Source organism: Nicotiana sylvestris, chromosome 12 (genome assembly GCF_000393655.2).
Source record: "Nicotiana sylvestris chromosome 12, ASM39365v2, whole genome shotgun sequence".
In the NCBI taxonomy this organism is placed as follows: domain Eukaryota; kingdom Viridiplantae; phylum Streptophyta; class Magnoliopsida; order Solanales; family Solanaceae; genus Nicotiana; species Nicotiana sylvestris.
Window position 1 is genome coordinate 45,817,014 of NC_091068.1, and position 24,525 is coordinate 45,841,538.

Here is a 24,525-nt window from a genome sequence, read left to right on the forward strand (position 1 = left end):
AATTAACAATTTAAAAATATTGTACTTAATTTGATCAATATAAAATACAATTGAATCTTAAAAGAGCCAATATTGCAATTATATGCAATTTAGCTTTAAAAATATTAAACAAATTTGTAAAAATAAGCAAAAATCATCTTGGCTATATTTTAACATAAATATAAAAGTTCAACAAGTGAATCACCAAAGATGATAATTTTAGAAAAAATTATTGGTTTTTTTATAAATAAAATAGGGAAATAAATTGATTTAAAAACCTTTAAAATTAAGAAAAAAGTAATAAAATATTTGGACATACTTATATATACATACATATGCTATTTCAAAGGTATTTTGTATATTAAAAAATATATAGGAAAAAATTGGGTATCAACATTGTCTAGACGACTAAAAGCCAAGGCTAGATTGTGGAATCTTGCTTATTTCTTTCTTTCTACACTTTGCTTCTCTACTAGTATGTCCTAGTTAATTTTCAAGTATCAACAACAACATGTTTCTTTAGCTGTTTTAGTTTCTTTCACTCTTGCATGCTTCTACTCATGTTTATGCAATCAAGTTACATTACTAGCATGTTGTAATATGCTCCCTCACCTTTTAAATTAATGTTTCCCTATGTATGTACTCTGCCAGTCACTTGTTATGTGTTTGCTGACTTATGAATCCCAAATCCCATATCCCCTCTATGTGTTTGTGTTCTCTGGCTGGTTTGTGGGCATGTCAGCATCAGATATTGTTGTGCATGACCCAAACCTGACCCTTTCTGGGGTCACATGCTTCATACAATGCACTCCCAAAACCCCTTTGACCCCTTTGTGTAACTACTGATTCTGTGTAGTTTGAGTTTTACTACTACTGTTTTCAAATCACCTTTAATACTTACTATTTCCAACCCAGTTTTAAGTAAATCTATGTATTCTGCACTTCCACTATATTCTTAGAACCTAGCTTCTACCCCTATTGTGTGAGCCTTGCCTTGGAACCCTTGAGCTCCCTCTGAACTTGGACACATAAGGGCTGGCCCTTCCACGCTGCACTCATTTCTGTCTAGTTATACAAACATAGGTATAAGCACTGCCCGGGGTCGCTGGAGACCCTTAGGGAACTTTGACACACCCAGGCGTGAGAAAGGCTTTGAACATCTTTGGCATTTGAGGTAGCTTATTCCGTAACTCAGAGAGGAAGTCAAGAATCAGGCTTCCGATGGTTGTAACTTCTTATTTTGTACTTTTCTGATGTAATTCAGTCATTTTTGGTGTGTAATAATTTGTAACAAATATTGGGGTTGGCTAGTGAAAAAGAATGGGGTGATTATGCATGCTTTAGCTATTAGAAGGGTAGATAACTTGCTTATAGGATCTGTTTAATAAATTCTGCATGTTTTACTCCACACTTACACACCATGCCTATAGGATCTAAATGGCTATAATCAGACATCATGCCTACAAGGTTAAAATCAGCTTTGAGATTAGATGTCATGTCTATAAGATTAAAATCAATATTTTTATAGAAATCATGCCTATAGAAACTTCGTTGTGATCAAATAAATCCTGCTTGTTTCATTTCATGATCAATTAGATACCACGCCTATAGGACCAAAATCAGCTTTTAATACTTAGATACCTTGCTTGTAGGAATTAAAATCAGCTATAATAGCAATCATGTCTATAGGATCTGAAACCAGTTTAGTTAAAAATCAGTTTGACTCGTACTGTTCTGAATCAGTTTAAGCAACCTACTCCTTTTATTAATACGGTTTAGAAAGCATGACTATAGGATCCAAATCACCTATTTAAAAATTAACCGTTGCTCTGCTGCACTCCTAATTAGTAATAGATATCATGCTCATAGGACATCACCAATACACACTTAGGCAAGCCTTAGGTAATAATGATAAAACTGAATCCGCCTTTGTTAATTAGCAACTGATACAACCAGCATGGAGGCCTGATTCAGACTTCTTATCTGAGTTATGTAATAAATTGGTCTGCTTCAACAATTAAAACACCCTGCCTTAGTACTTTAAATTCTGACCCTAATTGTGTTTAAGTCATGCTATTATGTGCATTGTCTGCGGAGGTATATATGAGCCTCTTAATTGTTTATATATTTCCACTAATATGCAGTCCTACGTGTTTTGTATGTCGCCTTAGCCTTTTTACCTTTAAAACCCAAGAGTCAGCCTAAATCCTCCCTCTTATAGGAATAGTAGTCCTAAATTCCTCTGGGACTCATAGAAATGGGACAGGTAATAACATGCAATAGAAGTCGAGACCAATTTGCGCTTTAATAACTTAACGGGATGGGAAGGGTAGATATGGATATGATGACTGGTGCACTAATACCACGTGTAACCCTTCTTCTGAGGAGTGTCATACTGGGTTTCGCATTGATGTGATCCATATTATAAATAAATCTAGGACCCTCCTCCTTTTTATATTCTTAAGTATTTGTAGAACTGTAACTCCTTTTCAAAATTCGCCTTTTAATAATTGTTTTCAAACTCTTATGTGTTCAAACTTAAATCACCTACTATTTGAGCCTATATTTGTCTGTCTGCTAATTGTACAAAATTTATAAAACTGTCTGGCCGGGAACCACACTTGTGGATCCTGAGGGGTACCTAATACTTTCCCCTTAGGATAATTTCAAGCCCTTACCCTATCTCTGGTTATCAAACAAACTTAGAAATGAACCCTATAGGTGTCCTAATGCACCTTAAATCATTAGGAGGCGACTCTTCAAATGCAAACCCAGTTCCCAAAAGGAATAAGTTGTCCTACCCCAAAAATGTCATAAACCCGATTTTCCAATGCAAAAAGGGAAAAAGGGGCGCGACAGCATGGCGACTCTGCTGGGAATTTTTAGGCTTTTACCATTTCAGATTGTTCTTGTGAATTCTTACCCCCCCCCCACCCCCATGTGCAATTACTTGTTTAATTTCTTTAAGCATTTAATTTCTTCTTCAAAAACAAAACTGATATATTTTTATTGTTTCTTTCCTTCCTTATAATTTCTTTAAATTATGAAACTGCTGTATTTATCACTTTCTTAACGTGCAAATACGTGCCAACATGTTTTAATTATTGCATAATCATGATCAACATCATACTCCACCAAATACCATAGCAACGCTTATAATGAGTGGTTGCGCTCTTCCTATATCATTACCCCCTAAATTCAAAAAGTCATATTTGCGATAAAGCTAGTCGATCAGCGGTGCAGTCGACAGTTCCGTGCCTTTCCCCTTGAGTTGTCCGCTCAAGGGTACCAGACTAAAACCCCATAGAAACCTTACTCTGGTTAAAATTGTGCATGCATCATGGTCAAACCTAGCCGGGTCAGTTATGTTGTCCACATAATGATCCTTTAAGACAGCCTTGTCCAAAGTCCACTGGGTTTCCCTGGACCCAAATAGACATCACCACATTCTGTACATTTATTTGGAGAACTAAATGCTTCATGTTAATTGTTGATGATAAATAGTCGAGTCTGGTAGGGGTAGGGTCTAACCCTTTTGTTTTGTAGAAAATGAGGCACGAGGTCCCCAGTTTTAGTATGATTAGCATGCCCCACTCTTGCTAGACTGGTGGTGGAGTCTTCTATCAAATGACCAAATCAATGTCTGGAATACAGTCTGCTGGAATTGGAAGGAAAAGTGAGGAAGAGAGTCACTGACTGCTAGAACACTGAGGGAAACGAAAGAGAACACCTGACAAAGGCATTTTTACTGGTGAACCTACGCGAACTGGAGGATCTGATCAACGAGAGCATCCAACCTGAGGAAGGTCCTTCTGAGGCCAAGTAGATAGGAGTTTATCTTTTTCGTTTTATAAATGTAATAAGGCCAATGGTCATTAGTGACTTTTATTTCCTGTTTATTTAGTGTCGATTTGGGATTCGTCTATTTTGTCAATAAAATGAGGCATTTAGCATTCTAAGTTCTCCAAATCAATTTGATGTTAGGCCTACCTCGGGCACAATGAGGTTCCCAAATTAGGACACGCTTTACATTCCTGCATTATGTATTTAAATATTGCAATACTTTTTATAATCCTCACTGACTTGATTACCTTTTTGTTTTTATTTTTGTTTTTGTTTTATTATTCCCCTCCCCAAAGGTTAGTTCGTGCACTCTGGCATCATCATCTTACTTCACAAGCTAAGGCCCTTCCATACATGCTGTGAGCAGAGGGGCACGCCTCAATAACTGGACCATCAAGACAACCAGAGCCCGGCGAGCCTCAGGGTAGCAAGGCTAAAACAAGCAGCATGCACTATTTTTATTTTGCTAAATGATTTTCTTTTCGTATTTTTCAATTCCCGCAATAAGATCTTCAGTGTTCAAAACAGTTATGCAATTTATCAAAGCATTCTGACTTTTCTTATGAATCAACACTCATTATCATTTTTCTCTCATTACTTTACTTATACAACATTACTATTACTTATCTTGATGAACCAATGATTGTGACATGCAACGAGATAACGCAACAAACGGACATTGATTCAGAGGAAGATGACATACCTGACGAGATTGTTAAAGAAGTTGATAACTTTGAGAACAAACCTAAGTCCAACTAGGACGAGACAGAAATTGTTAACGTGGGAGATGCAGAAAACGTCAAGGAAACACGAACCATCGTTCACTTATCGCCATCAGAAAAGAAAGAATACACAGAATTTCTAAAGGAATATGAGGACATATTCGTCTGGTCCTGTTAAATTTAGTACGAATATCTGTGACTCGAGCTTAATATATTTTATGTGGAGGGGTCAATCGGATGTGAGATATGGAAGGATTGTACATAAATTGAATCTAAAATAGAAGAATTTAGAGGAGTATGGTTTTTTGGTGTCCACGTTTGAGCCAAGAACAATTCAAATACAAAAGGCAGCTCTACACAGAGTTACGCGCCTAGCTTTGCGTAAGGCGCGACTCAAAATACGAAAGCATGAAATTTTTCCTATTTCGGTTAAGACTTGGTAGTTTCGGCCCTATACGCCCCCAACATGTATAAATGGGGTTCTAAACTTATTTTTTTTTGGGGGGGGGGGGACATTATTGGAGAGGCAAAAGGCTACAGAAACACTTGGAAATAATGAATCACAAGAGTTCTTTTCTCTGTTCTTCCTTAATCTATAATCTAATGCTTTTGAATATTATTATGATTGTTTATACAATATGAGTAGCTAAACTCTGTCATTTAGGGTTTGATGGAACCTATTGGACGATGATTTTTCATTGCGTTTAATATAAATTTTCATTGATTTTTCTTTACTTGTTCAATTACGTTTCATTGTTGTTGATTGAAGAGCTCTCAATTGACTGTGCCTATTTAATGTGTATTGCTTGGAAAAGGGTACACATTTAGGTAGTTGTTGAACAATATCACTCCTAATATATTTAGAATTAATACGGAGGATTTAAAGGTGGGATTAGAAATAACGAAACTTTGGTGCGATCCTAGTGAGCGGTGAACTAGTGCTAGCTGGCGTAGTTCGGAAGAATACATCTAGTAAATTGTGGTAGTTGCTCGGAAGAGAATTACGACACCCGAAGTACTCACGCATTCCACAACAAGCTAAGGATCGCTGCATTCTGCAAGCTCTAATCAAACAAGCTAAACATCAGCTCATCATCACTCTCTTCTTTTACGTCTTCCTGCAATGAGAGAAAACCAAAAAGAGAAAATAGTAATGAGCTTTTGCGGCTTAGTTAATAAAAAGGGGAGGGGTGGGGGAAAAATAGTATTACATCTCACAATTCCTTACATATAGACTATATGCTTGAAGAAAAAAATCGTTTCTAAATATTTGAGGGAATTTGTTCAATTGACTCATAAAACGTAGTTTTTTCACACTAGCTAGTTAGCGAAACTGGTAGCAAAATATTATGAGCATGCATATATATATGTACTAGTATCTAATGTCAAAGTTTCAAAACATGCACATATCGCAAAGTTAACATCGAATCATAGCTAACTTAAATAATTCCTTGAGTAAATCAAGATATAATTTTTAGACAGAATACACATATACATGTATAACTTTACAACAACAACATACATGTATAACTTTAGATAAAAGAATTAGTAATGGGTCAAGATTGAATGTATACCTTCTTCTTGTCATTGGCGGAAGGTGCAGCGGTGGCGTCGTTACCGGTAGTAGGAGCGGGAGCAGCGGTAACAGCGGCAGTAGAAGACGCGGTTCCGCCGACGCCGATGTTCATGACAAGTTCATCCACGTTCATCTTCTGACAAAGTTTTGCAAAAAGGCTCGGCCAGTATGATTCCACCTTCAAATTTGCTGCTTTTATGAGAGAGCCAATTTTCTCGGCCTATACAAAAAGTACATCTAGATTAGTACTTCAAATTTTGAACAACAACAATATCTCAATCCAAAGCAAGTTAAGATGTCTATATAAGTTTTAGGTTATATAAAATAAAAACAGAAAATACTAGAAGTTATCTTTATTCTTTAATAGGCATATGAATCTCTGACAGGACCAAAGAACTCCGTAGAAACATTGAATCTGAAATAAATATTCTAACATAACTAAAATTTAATCTCAAATATCAATTAATTGATATTGCCCATATAATTTTTTTTTATTGCACACTAATTTTTTCTATGCCTACATGAACAACAATAAACAAGAAATTACTAGACAAATTAAAGAGTTTTTTTTTTCTCTTTTAACGAAACACAAAGCTTTCTAAGAAATATTGCATTACATTCGACTACTCTAATGTACAGTATGTTTTGCTTGTCTGCAAAATACAACAATAAACAAGAAAATTATGAGACAAACTAAAGCCTATTTTATTTTATTTTTGGTTTAAGAAAACAAGATTCAAGCTCAACGAAGAAAAACAAAAGTAAAAAGAAAACAATTACGAGAGAAAGGAAAAGATTGCGTCACATTGATAGGAATTCCATCATCATGAAGGATCAAACAAGCGTACGTACAAGCAAGTTCACCAGTGGAAGACATCGTTTCTATATCTCAAGAATAATATTGCAGAAACCCTAATAGAGACCGTCAGAATTTTTGAGGGCGAGAAAGAATATCGTGGGGGTATATATAAGTTTTCTTGGTGTCCAAGTTTTCCTTCCTTTCCTAAAGATTTATGATTTGTAATTCACATACTCCTATTTCAATTTGGTCAAAAAAAATATTTATAGAAAAAAAACAAAATGGGACATATATACGTGTTTAACCAAAAAATCTGAGTCTTTGGTCAAAGCTTAGAAATATAGAGAAATTCGGGTTACTGATAATCTGGAGACGAAAATAATAAAAGACTTTTGAGAATAATAAAGTAATAAGTAATTTTGTATTTCAGTGTAATCTCAATAATATTTCTTGTCCTTACAGATGTTGAGTCCTTCTCCTTTTATAGTTGATTCTAGGAGAAGATGTAATGTCTTTGTCTTAATGAGGCAATTATGAGCAATAAATGACATTAAAAGAAACGTTACACAATCATTTCTATTTAATGCAGATTCTCTAACGTATTTGATATTTAATGTTGTATTTAGACTCTTTTACATCATCAGATTCGTATCTTCAACTTCTTCCGATCTTCGGTCTTTAAATGACTCGAATAGGTACGAGACTCGTACCTATTTGAGTAACGGTCCACACCTATGTTGTTTTCTTCTCCTCATATCTGTTGTCTCCCGTGCCTCTTGGCTATTTATTGCGTTTTGACCTTTTGACCAGTCCATGTGTCATGACACGTCATCTTCAATATTTAGATTCAGTTTTTTTCCAATACAGATAGTCCCCTCACTTTCCATTTATTTATCAATTAAATATTTGGGAAGTGGATCTTCACGAAAAAAGAATTTTTGCCCTAATCAATGCTATGTCAGTACTGACGCTTCATTTGTCTTTTCTATTTAATACTCTGCACACGTGTCACCTTCTGATATGTATGTAATTCTACAGCCTTTTTCCAAGGCTTCTTCATCCCCTCTATTTACGAAGTGATAGTTGCCTTTATTATAGGCTTTCCATCATTACGCTTCTTTGTTTGACGATTGCTATTATACACATATTTAACCTTTTTTCCTTTGTCTTCTTCTTCATAAACCCTTAACAGATACTTTACTCTTTACTTTTGTTCCTTTCTCCTTTATTTCATCCTTCCTCTGCAATGGCATCTCCGAATCCTAACCCTAAGAGAATCCCAATTCTTGATAGCTTCCCCAACGCCCCTGTAAGACATAGAAGGGGTAGAGGGGGCAGGCTTCGTAGCCTAGGATTCGTTCGTGGTGGTTCCTCTGGTTCTATCACTCCTTCTTCTAGTTTTAGCACTATTTCTAGAGGTTCTATCACTAAGAAATCCTCTTCTAAAGGTAAAGAACTTTCTGAGCCTCTTCAAGAGCCTTTAGTTGAGGAAATAGTACCCAATGACTTGTCCTTTGAGAATGATAGGAAATCTCCTCGTGATCAAGTTGTTAATTTAGAGAAAGCGGACACTTTTCCTTCTCTAATCACTGAACCTTTGATTTCTATTGTTTGAAAAGATTGCAACTGGAGAAGTGATCTTCGTATAGTGATCCCTAATCCAAACCAAAGAATATCTTCTTTTAGGATTGGATTTTCTTTTGTTTATACGTATCCCTTCACTTTGGGATTTATTCCTGCTATTGACCCAGTTATACTTGATTTCTGTCGCTTTTTCAAAATTTGTTTGGGACAAATTGGCCCCCTTGTATGGAGAGCAGTGGCTTGTTTGAGATATTTGTCTGTAAAAGCTAATGTTAGCTTTACCTTTCCCCACCTTATTCATCTTTACCACCCCAAATTATTCCGCCATGGGGTTTTTACTTTAACTGCAAGAAGTAAAAGGGTCTTGGTAAGCCCTGAAGATAACAAGGATCGTGGGTGGTACACTCGTTATGTTGCTGTTTGCACGGTTGATTTGGTGGGTGAAACAAATATCCCCTTCCCAAAGAAGTGGAACTTTGCACGTAAGTTTTTTGTACTTACCGTACCTATCTTTAAGAATTTCAATTTCTTTTTTAATTTCGTCTCTTTTTGCTTTTCTATAGCAACTATGGGAGATGTGGAACCCGTTCCTAATTTCCATGGTTGAGTAGATTCAATCTTGAAAGTCGTGCCTATGGAGGTAAGAACTTAGAAATCCATTTCCAATTTACATGGTTGGAAAGTGAAAACTCACGGTATGCATCTCTTTATACTTTTTTATATATTAAGTCCCTTCTTGTTTCTAACTTTTCTCATCCTTCTTTTTGTCAGGATTTGCTATTCGAGGAATGACAGCTGAAGTAGCTATTGCCCTTCGAGCCTCTTCTGGTACTTCACTCTCTTTGGAGAGAACTTAAGCTACGTTATCAAAGAGGAAAGTTGTAGAAGAGGATTCTGAGAATGATGAAGATGAAGACACCTCTTTAATAGCTAGACCAAGAGTTATGAGACGCATCGTTTCCGAGGATGAAGCTGAAGTTACCCCTGTCCGTGCCTCTCTTACCGAACCTGTTCGCGTTCCTTCTGATGATGAAACCACTCCGAGGGACACCAATGAGTCTATTCAACGCCTCTTTGTTGGTGGTTTTGAAAGTGGAGAACTAGGTCCAGTTTTAGATGAAGTTCCTTTTTCTTCTTCTGTTCCCATTCATGCTATTCCTCCGTTGGTTTCAAGTGCTTCCTTGCCCATTCTATTTGTTCCTTGCCCATAGCCAAGCTATAGAAGGAGGAGCGTTACACTTGAAGTTCCTGCTAATAACAGTCTTTTAAGGAAGTCTGGTGGAGCAGATGCCTGGCTTAGGCCTTTGATTGGAGATATTGAGAAGAAGAAGATGAGCAGTCACAGTTGCTTAACTCTGATGAATGACATAGATCATTCTACTTTAAAGGTATTTTTTCCTTCTACTTACTAACAAGCTTTTTTTTATCTCTAAATTCTTATTTCTATGAGTTGTCACTGTAGGCTAACCTTATTGGTACAAAATTGATGGGAAGAATTTCCCTTCTGGAAAAGAAAACTCGTGAGTCTGAAAAGTCTATCCACGAGGCTGAGGAAATATCCAAGAGAGCCCAGCTAGAAGCAGATAATTGGAAAGAGCAGTTTGAGAATGCTCAGGGAACCATAGAAGAATTGCTAGATAGTAGAAATCACCTGGAGCAGCAAAAGCGAAGTCTGACTTCTGAGCTAGCAGTTACCAAAGCTTCTTCAAGTCAATTTGAAAAAGACAAGGAGCACCTTGAATGTTGCTTTTCAGAACAATTATCAAAGTCAAGTGAAGAAATCAGAGAACTTAAGGTACTTTTGGACAAGAAAGAAGAATATGTAAGAGAATTAGTGCAGAACTTGACTCAAGTTCAAACTGATTTAAAGATCTCCTCTGACAAAGTACATGCCTTAGAAAGTTCTCATGCCTCCCTTGAAGCTTCCCTTGATTCTCATTTAGCTAAACATCAAGTGTTAAAGAATGATATTGCTATGTGGGAAAGGGAGTATGGACTTCTTGAGGAGAAGTTTTATTTAGAGGTGATATGGGCTTTCTTAAACTCTCGTCGTGATGCTTTAATGGAGGCCAGTCAAGAAAACTTTGACTTAGACTCAGAGTTGGCCAAAGTTTTAGAAACCATTGAAAGAACCCAACAATCATTTGACTTTCCTTCTCCGGCAATTGAAGCTCTCGTGGATAAGGAACCTGTAAATGACGAAGCCGTTGTTGTGGCAGTTGAAGTTGAAGATGTTGCAATTCCAGCTTCCGAGGGTGAAATTTCTACGACTCAGTCTATGGAAGCTGAAACTTCCGTGACTCTTGCTCCGCTCGTTGAACCTAACACTTCAAGCCCAGCTGAAACCGCTCCTGTTGTTGCTTCTTCAGAAGTTGTCACCGTGCTTGTGGCTGTTTCTGAAAGTGAAATTAATACTGCAACTTCTGATGTGCCAACCCCTTCAGTGGCTAGTTAAATTTCCAGATTTTGTTTTTACTTTCTTTGTTGGATGATGGTTTTATCCCTTAGTTATTTTTTTGAGGGATTTTTTTGGTAAAAGTCCCCAATTATCATAATGGGGCATTTGTATAAACTTTTTGTTGACTAAGTTCTTACTTAGTCTTTTTAATTATATTTAGAAGTTTGTTAGTACTTCAATGTGCTCTATTCTTGCCTTTTCCTTATCTACTTAGGACTTATAGAATAGTTTAGCATTTTTATCCTTTGAAAATGCTTTTGATTCTCCTCATGACTTATTAAAATGAGGTTTATAAAAGAGGGCCCTTTTATATATCGACACTTAATGAAGAAGACGTCTCAACTTCATAATGGTGTTATAATACGATGAAAGAAATAGGAACACACATGTTTTGTTTGAAACAACTTTGACAAGTTTTTATTCATGAACTTGGACAAGCTTTTGAATATTACATGTATTGAGATACATCTATAACTTTCTCGTAACTGTTTTTCTTGCAACAGATTTTTATAAAGTAAATACTTTTCAACAAGTTTTTCCTTATAACCTGTTTCAATACATAGTCATGACCCTATCTTAATGTATTAGGAAGGGTTTGAGAGGTGATTCCGTTGTTCTCATGGGAAAGAACACTACGATGAATGTTTTGCATCTTCCTTTGTTTTGATAGGAAAGAACACAATGATGAATGTTGAGGTTCCGTAACTTCTGCTTGATACTTGTTTCAATTTACGTCTCCGTCTTACCGCACGTATTTGTGTACAATATGCAGTCCCCCAAGTGTTTGAGCGCTGAAGTATGAAGCCTCGAGCACTTGTTTGTTTCTTACAGTTTGGTCCTTTTTCCTGAAAACAGAAAAACATACGGGACGCGGAGGTGCGATTAAAGATGAAGACTGCCTAACCCCTGTGTATTTCCATCAGATTATTTTGTAACCTTGGGCTGGGAATTTTAGAATATTCCATTTCGCCGTGCAGGTTGTGACTCATCATTTGGCACGAGTTAGGGTTTTTGCCTAGCATCTAAAATCGTTAGTAAAATTTTAACAATTCAAAGAAAAATTCTAATACAACGATACCTGATCGTAGGTACTTTCTCAGAAATAATATCGTTTTAGGTGGACAGCATTCCAATGCGAGGGTAGAACCTTGCCATCCATTGTCTCCAACTCGTATGCTCCTTTTCCCGCAATGTCACGAACTTTGTAGGGTCTTTCCCATGTTTGACTTAGCTTTCCTGAATTAGCAGCTTTTATAGATTGGAACACCTTTTTAAGTACGAAGTCCCCAATTTTAAAGAATCTGAGGCGTGCTTTCCTGTTATAATACCGTTCAATTAATTGCTTTTGTGCTGCCATCCTTATTAGTGTAGCTTCTCTTCTTCCTTCGAGCAAATCAAGATTCACCCACATCTCTTCATCATTTAATTCCTCCGTTGCTTGAACGTACCGTGTGCTCGGTTCTCCTATTTCAACTGGAATTAAAGCTTCCGCGCCATAAACCATTGAAAAGGGTGTTTCTCCCGTGCTTGTTTTTGTCGTTGTACGATAATCCCATAATACTCCAGGTAATACCTCAGGCCAATTACCTTTTGAATCCTATAACCTTTTCTTCAAATTATTGATAATGACCTTGTTTGTGGATTTCGCTTGTCCATTACCCACTGGATGGTATGGTGTAGATGTTATCCTTTTAATTTGCCAACTTTGAAAAAATTCAGTGATTTGAGCTCCTATGAATTGCGGACCGTTGTCACACACGATTTCCTTTGGTGCACCAAAACGGCATATTATATTTCTCCAAATGAAGTCTTTAACTTCCTTCTCTCGTACCTGTTTAAATGCTCCTGCTTCTACCCATTTAGTAAAATAATTTGTAAGTACAAGTAGAAATTTCACCTGACCTTTTGCTTGTGGCAATGGACCTACGATATTCATTCCCCATTTCATAAAGGGCCACTGGGCTATAACAGGGTGCAATAGCTCAGCTGGTCTATGCATATTATTGTCGTATCTTTGACATTTATCACACTTGGACATGAAACCGTTTGCTTCTTCTTCCATTTTATGCCAATAATATCCTGCTCGAATCAGCATTTTTACCAGCGACCTTCCTCCTGCGTGATTTCCACAATGTCCTTCATGTACTTCTCTCATCACATATTCTGTTTGGGAAGGTCCGAGACACCTTAATAATGGCCCACCGAACATCTTTCGCTAAAGATTTCCTTGATGTAAATAGTAGCGAGCAACTTTTTTGTGAAGTGCACAAGCTTTTCTTTTGTCAGCAGGCACGGTTCCGCGCTGTAAAAAAGCAATAATTTCGTTTCTCCAGTCCCATGTTAATTGATTAAAATTTACCTCATTCTTATCAGGTTCGAGAACGGAATGAAATAAATGTACGACTGAAACATTTGCGTCGTTTTCTATGTCTGCTGCAGATGCGAGATTAGCTAAAGCATCTGCCTCCATATTCTCATCTCTTGGGATCTGCATTACTTTCCAAGTTTGGAATTGCTTTATTAGTTCTCGTACCTTTTCGAGATATTCTTGCATTCGTGTCTCCCTGGCTGTATAAGTCCCCAGCATTTGATTGACCACGAGTTGAGAATCACTCTTGATTATAATCTGTGTTATGCCGCGTTCTCGTGCCAATTCTAGACCTGCAATTACAGCCTCATACTCTGCTTCATTGTTAGTTATAGAATGACATTTTATAGCCTGTCTAATAGTCTCGCCCGTAGGTGATATGAGAACTATCCCTAGGCTTGCTCCTTTTACATTAGACGAACCATCAGTGAATAAAATCCAAGTCCCCGGATTTGCACCATTAAAATCTTGTAATTCTTTTTCTGCTTCTAAATGCATCCCCTGGCTAAAATCAGCTACGAAATCGGCTAATACTTGAGATTTTATAGCAGTCCTAGGTTGATAAATGATTTCGTATTCACTTAATTCTATAGCCCATTTTGCTAACCTCCCTGAAAATTCATGTTTATGCAAAATATTTCGTAATGGAAAAGCAGTAACTACAACAATGGGATGACATTGAAAATAAGGTCTTAATTTTCTAGATGCCATGATCAAAGCTAATGCTAATTTTTCTAGTTATGGATATCGTGTTTCAGCATCTAATAAAGACTTGCTTACATAATAGATAGGAGATTGTTTACCTTGGTCCTCACAAACTAAAACAGCACTTACCGCAACTTCTGATACAGCCAAATAGATGAGTAGCTTTTCTCCTTCTTTTGGTTTTGCCAATAATGGTGGATTTGACACGTAGGCTTTTAAATTTCTAAGGGCTTGTTGGCAATCTTCGTTCCACTCAAAATGATCTTGCTTTTTGAGTGCGGAGAAAAATTTAAAGCATTTTTCCGAAGATTTGGGAATAAATCTCCCCAAGGCTGCAATTCTTCCCGTTAGCCTTTGGACTTCTTTTTTACTCATAAGGATATCAGGGATCTCCTCTATTGCTTTGATCTGAGAAGGATTTACCTCAATACCACGGTTAGAAACGAGAAAGCCCAAAAATTTGCCTGAGGCAACCCCAAATGCACATTTTTCTGGATTGAGTTTCATATTAAATTTTCGTAAAATTTCAAATGTAACAGATAAATGAGAAATATGATCATGAGAATGCTGGATTTTGACGAGCATATCGTCTATATATACCTCCATGGTTTTTCCTAAATGTTCTTGGAACATTTTGGTGACCAACCTTTGATAGGTTGCTCCAGCATTTTTGAGACCAAAAGGCATTACTTTATAACAGTAAGTCCCCCTGTCTGTGATGAAAGAAGTTTTTTCTTCGTCACTGGGGTCCATTTTAATTTGGTTGTACCCCGAATATGCATCTAAAAAACTCAAAAGTTCATGTCCTGCAGTTGCATCAATTAACTGATCTATATGCGGTAAAGGGAAAGAATCTTTTGGGCAGGCTTTGTTAAGATCTGTATAATCCACGCAAACCCGCCACTTACCATTTTTCTTAGGTACAACCACTATGTTTGCTAACCAATTAGGATAATTTACCTCGCGTATTGACCCAATTTTTAATAGCTTTTGGACCTCATCTTGAATCACCTGATTTTTAAAAGCTCCTTGCTTTCTTTTCTTTTGCTTAACTGGTGTGAAGGATGGGTCTTCATTTAGTTTGTGAGTCATCATATCCGGTGGTATCCCTGTCTATCAGCATGGGACCAAGCAAAACAGTCCACGTTAGCTTTTAAAAATTCAATCAACATACCTCGCATGTCTGAACTTAAATTGGCTCCAATATAAACCTTCCGTTCAGGCGATTACCCAAATAATATCACAGCCTCGAGCTCTTCAATTGTTGTTTTGATATTTTCATTCTCTTCAGGTTCCTGAATTGTATCAGGTCTCTAGTCTAAATCGTTCTTTTCTTGTTCGGTTGAGGTTTGATCCTTGATACCCTCAACTGTTTCCTGTAATTGCTATTTTTCTTTATTTACGGTGCTCGTATCTGTTACAGCGTTGATACTCCTGGCTGTCTGCTGATCCCCACGAATTTGGAAAATTCCCCATGGTGATGGGAATTTAATAACATGATGTAGAGTTGATGGGACAGCATCCATGTCATGGATCCAAGGTTTCCTCATGATCATATTGTAAGCCATTTTCATATCTACTATCTGAAATTTAGTTTCTTTAACAACATCTACAGCAAAAGTTGTTAGAATTACCTCTCCTTTTGTTACCACACTTGAATTGTCGAACCCGGATAGGGTATGCGCCTTAGGGATCATTTTGTCTTCAGCTTGCATTTCACGTAATACCCTTAATAGTATAATATTCACGGAACTTCCTGGATCAATCAAAACTCGTTTTACATTAGTATCATATATAAGTAAAGATATTACCAGTGCGTCATTATGTGGGGTCATTACTCCTTCGGTATATGCATCATCGAAAAAAATACTTTCGTTTTCTAAAACCTGCCGTACCCGTTTACCGTGTGTTATCGTTACTTTAGAAACCTTGTTGGAAGCCGTATATGTTACACCGTGAATATCTTCTCCCCCACTTATAACATTCATGGTTCTCTTGGGTGAAGGGGGCTTTGGTGGCTCCTGCCTATTTTTCATATAGGCTTGCTTACCTTTTTCCCTAAATAACTCAGTGAGATACCCTAGTTTCAATAGATGATCCACTTCACTTTGTAAGAATCTACATTCTAAAGTTTTGTACCCGTGATCATTGTGGAATTCGCACCAATGGTCTGGATTGCGTCTATTTGGATTTAACCGCATCTCTTTTGGCCATCGGACCTTATCTCCCATGCTCCTCAAAACAACTACGAGCTCAGAGGTGGTGACATTAAAGTTATATCTGCCGAACCTTGCCTTTAAACTACTATCATTATCTCGTGACTCTTGTCTGTTTCGGTCATTTCTGAACCTTGATGAAGAACCAGATTCCCTGTTCCTCGATTTTTGATCATATCGTTGACTATCCTGCTTTGACCATGAGTCTTTCCCTGCAGGTCCCATATATGGATCGTACCTGTTTTTACCTGATCTTTTTTTGGTTTCTGATCTCCTGGAATTACTCCTTTTTTCATGACGAAACTGAGGTACGATATCTTCCTCAATTCGCAACTTCGTACTATACCTATTATAAACGTCATTCCACGTGGTTGCAGGAAATTCTCGAAGGCTTTCTTTAAGTCTTCTTGTGGCTTCTGAGCTTTTGTCATTTAAGTTGCTTGCAAAAGCTATTGCATCCCAGTTATCAAGTACACGAGGTAAAGTCATTCTTTCACGTTGGAATCTACCAACAAAATCCCTGAGCAACTCGGAGTCCCCTTGCTTGATTTTGAAAATATCCTCCATTCTTTTCTCAACCTTTTGAGCTCCCGAGTGTGCTTTAATAAAAGAATCTGCAAGCTCAGCAAAAGAATTAATAGAATTTTCGGGTAAAAGAGAATACTAGGTCAATGCGCCCTTGGTTAGTGTTTCTCCAAATTTCTTGACCAGTATTGATTCAATTTCTTGTTTGGTCAAGTCATTGCCTTTCACGCCTGTTGTAAATGCAGTTACGTGATCACGTGGGTCTGTTGTGCCATCATATTTTGAGATGTCAAGCATTTTGAACCTTTTAGGGATTGGAAGGGGAGCAGCACTTAGTTTCCAGGGTTGTTGTGAGTATTTATCCACATCCACTCCTTTAATTTCAGGGGGAGCTCCAGGGATTTGCTCGATGCGCTCATTTTGTTCCTTAAGCTGTTTCTGCAAAGTTAATACTAAATTTTGCAAATGAGAATTATTTGAATTACCTGGTTCTCCTTCCTGTGGTTCACTGGGGGTTCCTCCATTTCCAGAATTAACAAGGCCAGAACGAGGATTCTCCAGTGTATTATTATTAGGTGTAGGTGTGGGTGGTGCAACAGGTAATCGACTAACTAGAGCCTGAAGAACTTTGTTAACCCATGCATCAATTACTTTTTGTAAAGCTTCATCTACCCCTTCAAAATGTTCAGATTGCTCTTGTTGATCAGCACGAGATTCAGGAGCAGGAGTGCCTTCACGAGATTGACGTGGTGAATTTTGAGGGGAGGGAACCACGTCAATGTTCTGTAAATCTCCTTGATTTTGATGGATTTGATTTTCATGGTTTCCCAAGGTGTTTTCACTTTTATTGTTGTTTGACATGATGATAACAACGACTGGAATGTAGCTTAAAAGAGAAGATTATCAGATTTCCGGTAACGGAACCAATTTGTTTAACCAAAAAATCTGAGTCTTTGGTCAAAGCTTAGAAATATAGAGAAATTCGGGTTACTGATAATCTGGAGACGAAAATAATAAAAGACTTTTGAGAATAATAAAGTAATAAGTAATTTTGTATTTCAGTGTAATCTCAATAATATTTCTTGTCCTTACAGTTGTTGAGTCCTTCTCCTTTTATAGTTGATTCTAGGAGAAGATGTAATGCCTTTGTCTTAATGAGGCAATTATGAGCAATAAATGACATTAAAAGAAACGTTACACAATCATTTCTATTTAATTCAAATATTCTAACGTATTTGATATTTAATGTTGTATTTAGACTCTTTTACGTCATCAGATTCGTATCTTCAACTTCTTCCGATCTTCGGTCTTTAAATGACTCGAATAGGTATGAGACTCGTACCTATTTGAGTAACGGTCCACACCTATGTTGTTTTCTTCTCCTCATATCTGTTGTCTCCCGTGCCTCTTGGCTATTTATTGCGTTTTGACCTTTTGACCAGTCCATGTGTCATGACACGTCATCTTCAATATTTAGATTCAGTTTTTTTCCAATACAATACGATTCCATATATGTTTAGGGATTCAATTCTTTTTTTTTTATTTATTTACTAATATCCCTATATATAATTAAAAGGATCCCCCTAAACCCTAAGTCATATACAAAACTTTGAAAGCTGCCCATGGAGATGAGTATACAAAAAGATGAAGAGGAGACTTTATGGCATGGAAGACAACTTTATTATTTAGATCATGACACCCCAGTCGTCAATTGGGTATCCATGATCAAAAAGCTTCAAGAAAAGAAGAAAGAAAAGAAACTAATTATCAGTCGTAGCGAACACTACAGGAATAGTTCCTATATATCAAGATGGGGAAGGCCAACCCGCATGTCAAAAACTCCCTTTGAGTTATTACAATTTTGTGTTGATAATCACTGCCTTTTTCATGAAACTGAAATTTCATATAGTGTCCCAACGGCTCTCTTGAAACTTTTGTCTGATAACAAGACTGTTGTTGTTGGTTTAGGGATTGAGGACGTGGCCAAGAAACTGGAGAATGATTTTAATTTCAAGATTAACAAGTGGGTTGATTTGAGGGATAAGGCTAGGGAAAAGGCTACTTTTGGTGAAATTGCTAAGAATTGTAGTGTGGAGAAATTGGCTAAGAAGGTTTTGGGTGATGAATGGGATATGAAGAAGCCTGCTATCATGGACTGGTGGAATGGACAATATCCAAACATGTTTTTATCAGATGATAAGGTTAAATTTGGATCATTGGAAGCTTTTCTTGCCTATAGAATTGGCACAAATTTGTTAGAAAATTAATATATTACTCCTAGTAAGTACTGCTTGTTATTTTATTTATTTTCTGTTTAGGTTTGAAATCCAAGATGTAGTTGAGGACTTTCGATTGCACAGAATTCTTGGTTAGGGTTTTATTACATGGTCAATGCATGTTCTTGATCTGCATTATAGATATATGATTTAATTATTCGTTGGTAGTATTTTTTTTGTTTGATAAAAACAACCCCATGGTCGAAAGGCATTTATAATGATCAACAGATACATCTTCGAGTCCTTGACAAAATAAGTATGTTATTACCTCCTCCCTGAGCAATGTGTGGGTACAAAGAATACAAAGCTTGTCATGTGGAATCTTAACAATTAGTCAAAATAACAAGCTTGTCGAGTGTAATTACGTGCAAAGATTGTTATTTCATCCCTTTTCGAAATAACAAAGTTTGTTTTGTTTATTGTTTACTGTAGGGTATGAGCATATCTCATTAAAAGATTCATTGGCTGGTACTCTTTTTTAGTCAATACTATAGTCTCAATAAACTCTCAATCATGGCTATTAATAAAATGCCTCTGTCCTTTACGGAAAGGGCCAAAACCGTTCTTGCACTATTGGATTTGGTATAAAATACCGTCTGTCCATCTATTCAGAGAGAAATTCAAAAATAGCCAGATTTACAACTGGTCGTTCAAAAATAGCTCAGTTTTAAAAGTAATCAAAATTTAGTCACTTTTCATGTAAAGATAAATCTGAGCGAAAATACTGTTCAAAACCCAAAAAATAGTTCCAGCATAAGTATGCTTGAACTCCAGCAAATTATACTGGAGTTCCAAGATAAGTATGCTGGAACTCCAACATAATATGATGGAGTTCCATCATAAGTACACTAGAACTCCAGCATAATATGCTAGTGGTCAATTTTTTTTTGTATTTAAAACTGATCTTTATCTATACTGAAGAGTAGTTTAAATATTAATAATATATTAAAGTAATCCAAACTGATTATTGGCTTTGAGAAAAGATTTTATTGGCTACCTAAGACTTTGCGAGTTCTTTATTAATTAAGCAAAAGAAAAACTAATTTTATCATATTACATGCATGTCAAAAATCTTAATTCTAGTTGATATGGAAAGGTAAATGAGCAATTTAGGGTTGGGGAATGAGGATTATAGTTAATAGTTTTTTTTATTTTTACTTTTTTAAAATATTAAATATTTAATAGTAATTAATTTTTGGCCCACGGACCGGTCTAGGCTCAGCCTCTGTCAAGCCTCAAGGGTCAGTGGGCTGACTTGGGCCTGGCTTATAAGCCTCAATTTTAAATGGACTCAAAAAATTCTAGTCCAACCCTACCCAAATAGCGGGCTAGGTTGGGCTGGCCTCACGGGCGAAACCCATTTTGACGGCTCTGATTTCTATGTTTACCTTGTCTAATTCTTGTATTATCCCCTTTATTTTATCTTTTTTTTTTACTTGCTTCCGTTTATTTGAATTCGTATCATCAAATCAATTAGAAGCTCGTCAATTTTTAAATGCCCTCACCAGCAAATAAACCATACATTAATAGGAGGGGCATTATTGTCTTTTTACAAAAAACTAAACCCAATTCTCCTCTTCTTTTTCTTCTCTCCCTCATCAATGGCGTCCCTCTCTGTTCTCTCTTCGTTTTTTTCTTTCTCAAAGATAATTTTCAAGGAAAAGAGGTGTTGAAAAATGGAGGAGAGAAAATTATTTAGCTCAAATTTATAAACACTTTCAAGAAAAGAGATTGTGTTTTGTCTTTAATCGATTGACCAGTTTTATGCTTGCGGGCTGCGGCTGGTGACACCATTGACGAGCAGATGCCAATGCTTTTTGCTGGGTTTGTTTCATATCTTTTTTACTCCAAAAATCTTGGCAGAAATTATGAATCCAAAATTCACACTAAATCTAAAAAATCCAAATCTTAATTTCTACAGAGACTATCTAAAAATTAAGAAGAGAGAATGATAGAAAGCAAAAAAATTGTAAGATATTCAGATGCCTCAAACTTTTCTTCATGGGATGGTGGGGGGGGGGGGGAGACAACGTGTAAGGAAGAGAGGGAAAAATGGGAACTAGGTTTAGGTTTTGGTGGAAAAGACAAAAATATCCATCTCATTTATTCATTGGTGGTATTGTATTAGGGTTTTTTTTAAGGAAAGCAAATATGTACTGCTATAACTGTGTAATATATTAGCAAAACCCATATATATATATATATATAGTTGACATTCTTCTTAATATATGATTGAAGGGTTATTAACATAGTAGTTATATACAAAAGAAGCAGTACAAAAAATGAGAGATTTTACGGCGGCTGTGAACCGCCACAATTGGAAACATAGAATGGCGTTTTTAGACACGCCACATTAAGCTTTTAAATTACGGCGGTTGATGTCGATTGCGGTGGTTTTAAACCGCCGTTATGTTTGATTATTATTTTTTTAACATATTTTCATCAACTTGTTCAGACCAAAAAATTTCTCTCAACAAATTTTTAGACTCCCTCCGCCGCTCTGACCAAAAATTAGAACTCCTTCACTCCTCCCAAATAAACCTTAGTCTTGCAATTTCCTCTCTCCCTCTCCCTTTTATCGATATGGCGCAGATCGTCGGTCGCCGTAGCTTGCGACTCCCTCGTCTCACCAAGGATCTCGATTGGAAGCCGCTAGTCTCCAATAAAGTTTAGGAGGAGTTCAGCAACCTCCATCTCCAAACAAATTTCAGCGAGGTCCTTTCAATTTTTCTCTCATTTTCGCTATTTAATTATTGGTTATTCGTTAATGCAGATTGTAGATCAGGATTTCATTTGTTCTGTCTATGTAATTATTGAATCTATGCTTAGCTTATTTATTCATGTAGATATAGGGTTTCATTTGCTATGTCTATGTAGTTTTCGGATCTGTGCTTAGCTTGCTTTTTGCTACTTTTTTTGGGTGAAATTATTTTGTGAAATTAATTTATACATAATTGTTTTTCTACGTTCGAATGTTATGAAATAGTCTATTCATATCTACAAATGACTACATAATCAACTTTCATGAATTTAACTAAGTTTCTTTGTATCCATGAAGCTACTGAATTTAACAAATATCTAATGTTTATCCGATAATTTCTTCTATTGTTGCTTGCTATTCTCTTTATAGTTGGAATCTGCGATTATGTTTATTATTATTATTATTATTATTATTATTATTATTATTATTATTATTATTATTATTATTATTATTATTATTATTATTATTATTATTATTAATTATATTAATTTCACTTTAGTTTGTATTGATAGGGTCATCTAATTTTTTTACGTCTTCTATATTAAGAAACCTCTCATGTTTGAATTTATAGGATCCTTTAGGATTTGTGTATATTTCTCTTTTCACTCACTCTTGTCATTTTCTCTTTCTGAAGTGAATTGGAAAGGGATTTTGACGAAGCTATCAATTTTGTGGATGAAGGAAAAGGGAAGGCTGGCGGATTGGAGAATTGGGGGCGTGAATTGTTGATGCAGTTATTTGGTTGTGATGGCAGGGAAACTTGCCTTGTACCTCAACCAATGGCATTGAAAGTATCTGCTCGCGTGGTATTTAATTTACTCTACATAAGATAAGCTATTGGAAGTTATAATAAGCTATATATTCATTCCTGTATTTTTGTTCATGCTTGTTGAATTTGCTTAAATGAACTAGTTAGTGTGTTGCTAATGCTTCTATTTGATGAGTAAGCTTTCACCTAAACAGTTCGAATGATAGAATGCATGTCTTATAGGATTACTGCATGTACTTGGGTAGTTGAGGGAAGAGAACCGTATATGTTATCCAGAGAAATGCTGCTAAAAATGGGGAAGATGAATCGCAATTTCATGTGTTGTTGTGCTAATATCAGGAATTTCTTATATGTCATTAGATTCATTGACTTTGTTGTATGATAACTTACTTTTCTGATAGCTTTCGTTGAAATTTTCTGGATGAAATAAAGAGTAATATAGCAGGCAACATAGATAGATCATGATACTTAACACATTAAGTATCAGATGAAAATTATACAAGACTCGGACACAAAGTTATTCAATGAAAAGTAAAGGGCAGACCTTAAAAGTACTTTCAGTGTGTAATTTAATTGCTAGTTATACAACATGAATGAAAGCTCGTATTATAAGTGATCTTGTGGACAATAATTCTTTTGTGCAAGGAATACATGGCAAGGACCCGGGAGCATGATCCGGGAGGAGGCTATGGAGCAGTACATTAAGCTAATCTCAGAAAATGTTCCAAGATGGAATAAGGTTGTAACTTCTTTTCGCAATCTTTAATTGCTAGTTAACCTCATTTTCATGCTTGTTAAAAGATTATCTCAAAAGAAATGATAAAACTTTGTGACTCTGAAACTTGTCTTGAATAACAAAAGTTTAGAATGCTCATCTTTTAGTAGTTTTGATATAATAATATAGCAACGAATAGTGAAGTCTGAAGTCAATGTGTTTTAAGTGCAAAACATCCCAATTTCTCGAGTAGCTTAATTTTGGCTAACGAATGGCAGAGAACATTCGGTTACCCATACATAATGTTGATAAAGAAATTAATGGCTAGCTTGCCAGATATTACATGTTTTATAACCTTTTCTTTATGTTACTTATAGGATAAAGCTAAATGAATGTACTCACAATGAGGGCTTAAACCAATTTGTGCTTCAAGAAGTTGAGATTCTTGCAGTTCATAATACAACTTGGTTCTTCCTAATCTTTCCTAATTGGATTATTCATCTACTATGCATGTGATATTGTCTCCACTGAGTAAAAAAGGAATGTATATTACATTAAATAATGATTGAGTTATTTCAATGGTTTCTTTAGACGCCAGTAATTTTGATCAGTTGTTGCTTATTATTTCATTTTATTTTGTAGGCACATATATCAGAACTATGCCACATCGCATAGCATCCCAAAAAGGATGTAACATACTATTAGTCGGCATTATTTCTAGGATTTATTGTAGATATTTCCCTTATTATAGTTAATGGATGTAAAATACTGTTGTCAAAATTCTAATACATTTTATGGTGTATTTTGAAGTGCTTATATTTTTTATATACGCTGAATGATTTGCTTATTTAATATTTCTTTTATGTTTGTGTTGAAATAATTGTAAACCAATGAACAAGCTTTGATACTTTAGGCTGGGTGTCAAAGTAGAATGAAAAAAATATAAAATAACTATAGCAAGAAATAGAAGAGATTATGGCGGTTTAGAACTGCCATTTTTAGACAATGTTAATGTGATGTCAGCATACCATTCTGACGGTTCTAAACCGCCGTGAGAATCAAAGCAGAACTGCCATTTTATCACTTGTACAATTATGGCGATTTTCAAACAACCGCCGTTATAACTTTGTGGCGTTTCCGAAAACCGTTGTTAGTGCTTGTAGTGGCTGTTTAAAACTGCCATAATATGCATAATTAACCTCCATAAATACATAATTTTTTTGTAGTGA

At 36.1% G+C, this 24,525-nt stretch overlaps 2 protein-coding genes and 1 long non-coding RNA gene across 3 annotated transcripts; 1 reads left to right on the top strand and 2 right to left on the bottom strand.

Annotated features, from left to right (window-relative positions):
• Nucleotides 1-5,527: 5,527 nt before the first annotated feature.
• On the bottom strand, nt 5,528-6,997 carry LOC104211494 (large ribosomal subunit protein P1-like). Its single transcript, XM_070163634.1, has 3 exons — nt 6,926-6,997; nt 6,119-6,340; nt 5,528-5,662 (listed from the first exon to the last, which is right to left on the bottom strand). Exons 1-3 carry the CDS (start codon nt 6,995-6,997, stop codon nt 5,609-5,611), a joined length of 348 nt encoding a protein of 115 aa, XP_070019735.1. The 3' UTR covers nt 5,528-5,608.
• A 5,060-nt stretch (nt 6,998-12,057) lies between these two features.
• On the bottom strand, nt 12,058-12,465 carry LOC138882983 (uncharacterized). The gene has a single exon (XM_070163635.1). It carries the CDS (start codon nt 12,463-12,465, stop codon nt 12,058-12,060), a length of 408 nt encoding a protein of 135 aa, XP_070019736.1.
• An 8,626-nt stretch (nt 12,466-21,091) lies between these two features.
• On the top strand, nt 21,092-24,143 carry LOC104211495 (uncharacterized). Its single transcript, XR_707164.2, has 4 exons — nt 21,092-21,766; nt 22,447-22,618; nt 23,227-23,320; nt 23,939-24,143. It is a non-coding gene; the product is annotated as an uncharacterized lncRNA (long non-coding RNA).
• Nucleotides 24,144-24,525: the final 382 nt, after the last annotated feature.

Excerpts from the sequence above, each read along its gene's own strand:
- LOC104211494 (XM_070163634.1), bottom strand. The coding sequence starts at position 6,997 with ATGTCTTCCACTGGTGAACTTGCTTGTACGTACGCTTGTTTGATCCTT. Across the intron at positions 6,341-6,925 it reads ATGATGGAATTCCTATCAAT|GCCGAGAAAATTGGCTCTCT; the intron begins GTGACGCAATCT and ends CTTTTTGTATAG. Across the intron at positions 5,663-6,118 it reads CCGCCAATGACAAGAAGAAG|GAAGACGTAAAAGAAGAGAG; the intron begins GTATACATTCAA and ends CTCTCATTGCAG.
- LOC138882983 (XM_070163635.1), bottom strand. The coding sequence starts at position 12,465 with ATGGTTTATGGCGCGGAAGCTTTAATTCCAGTTGAAATAGGAGAACCG.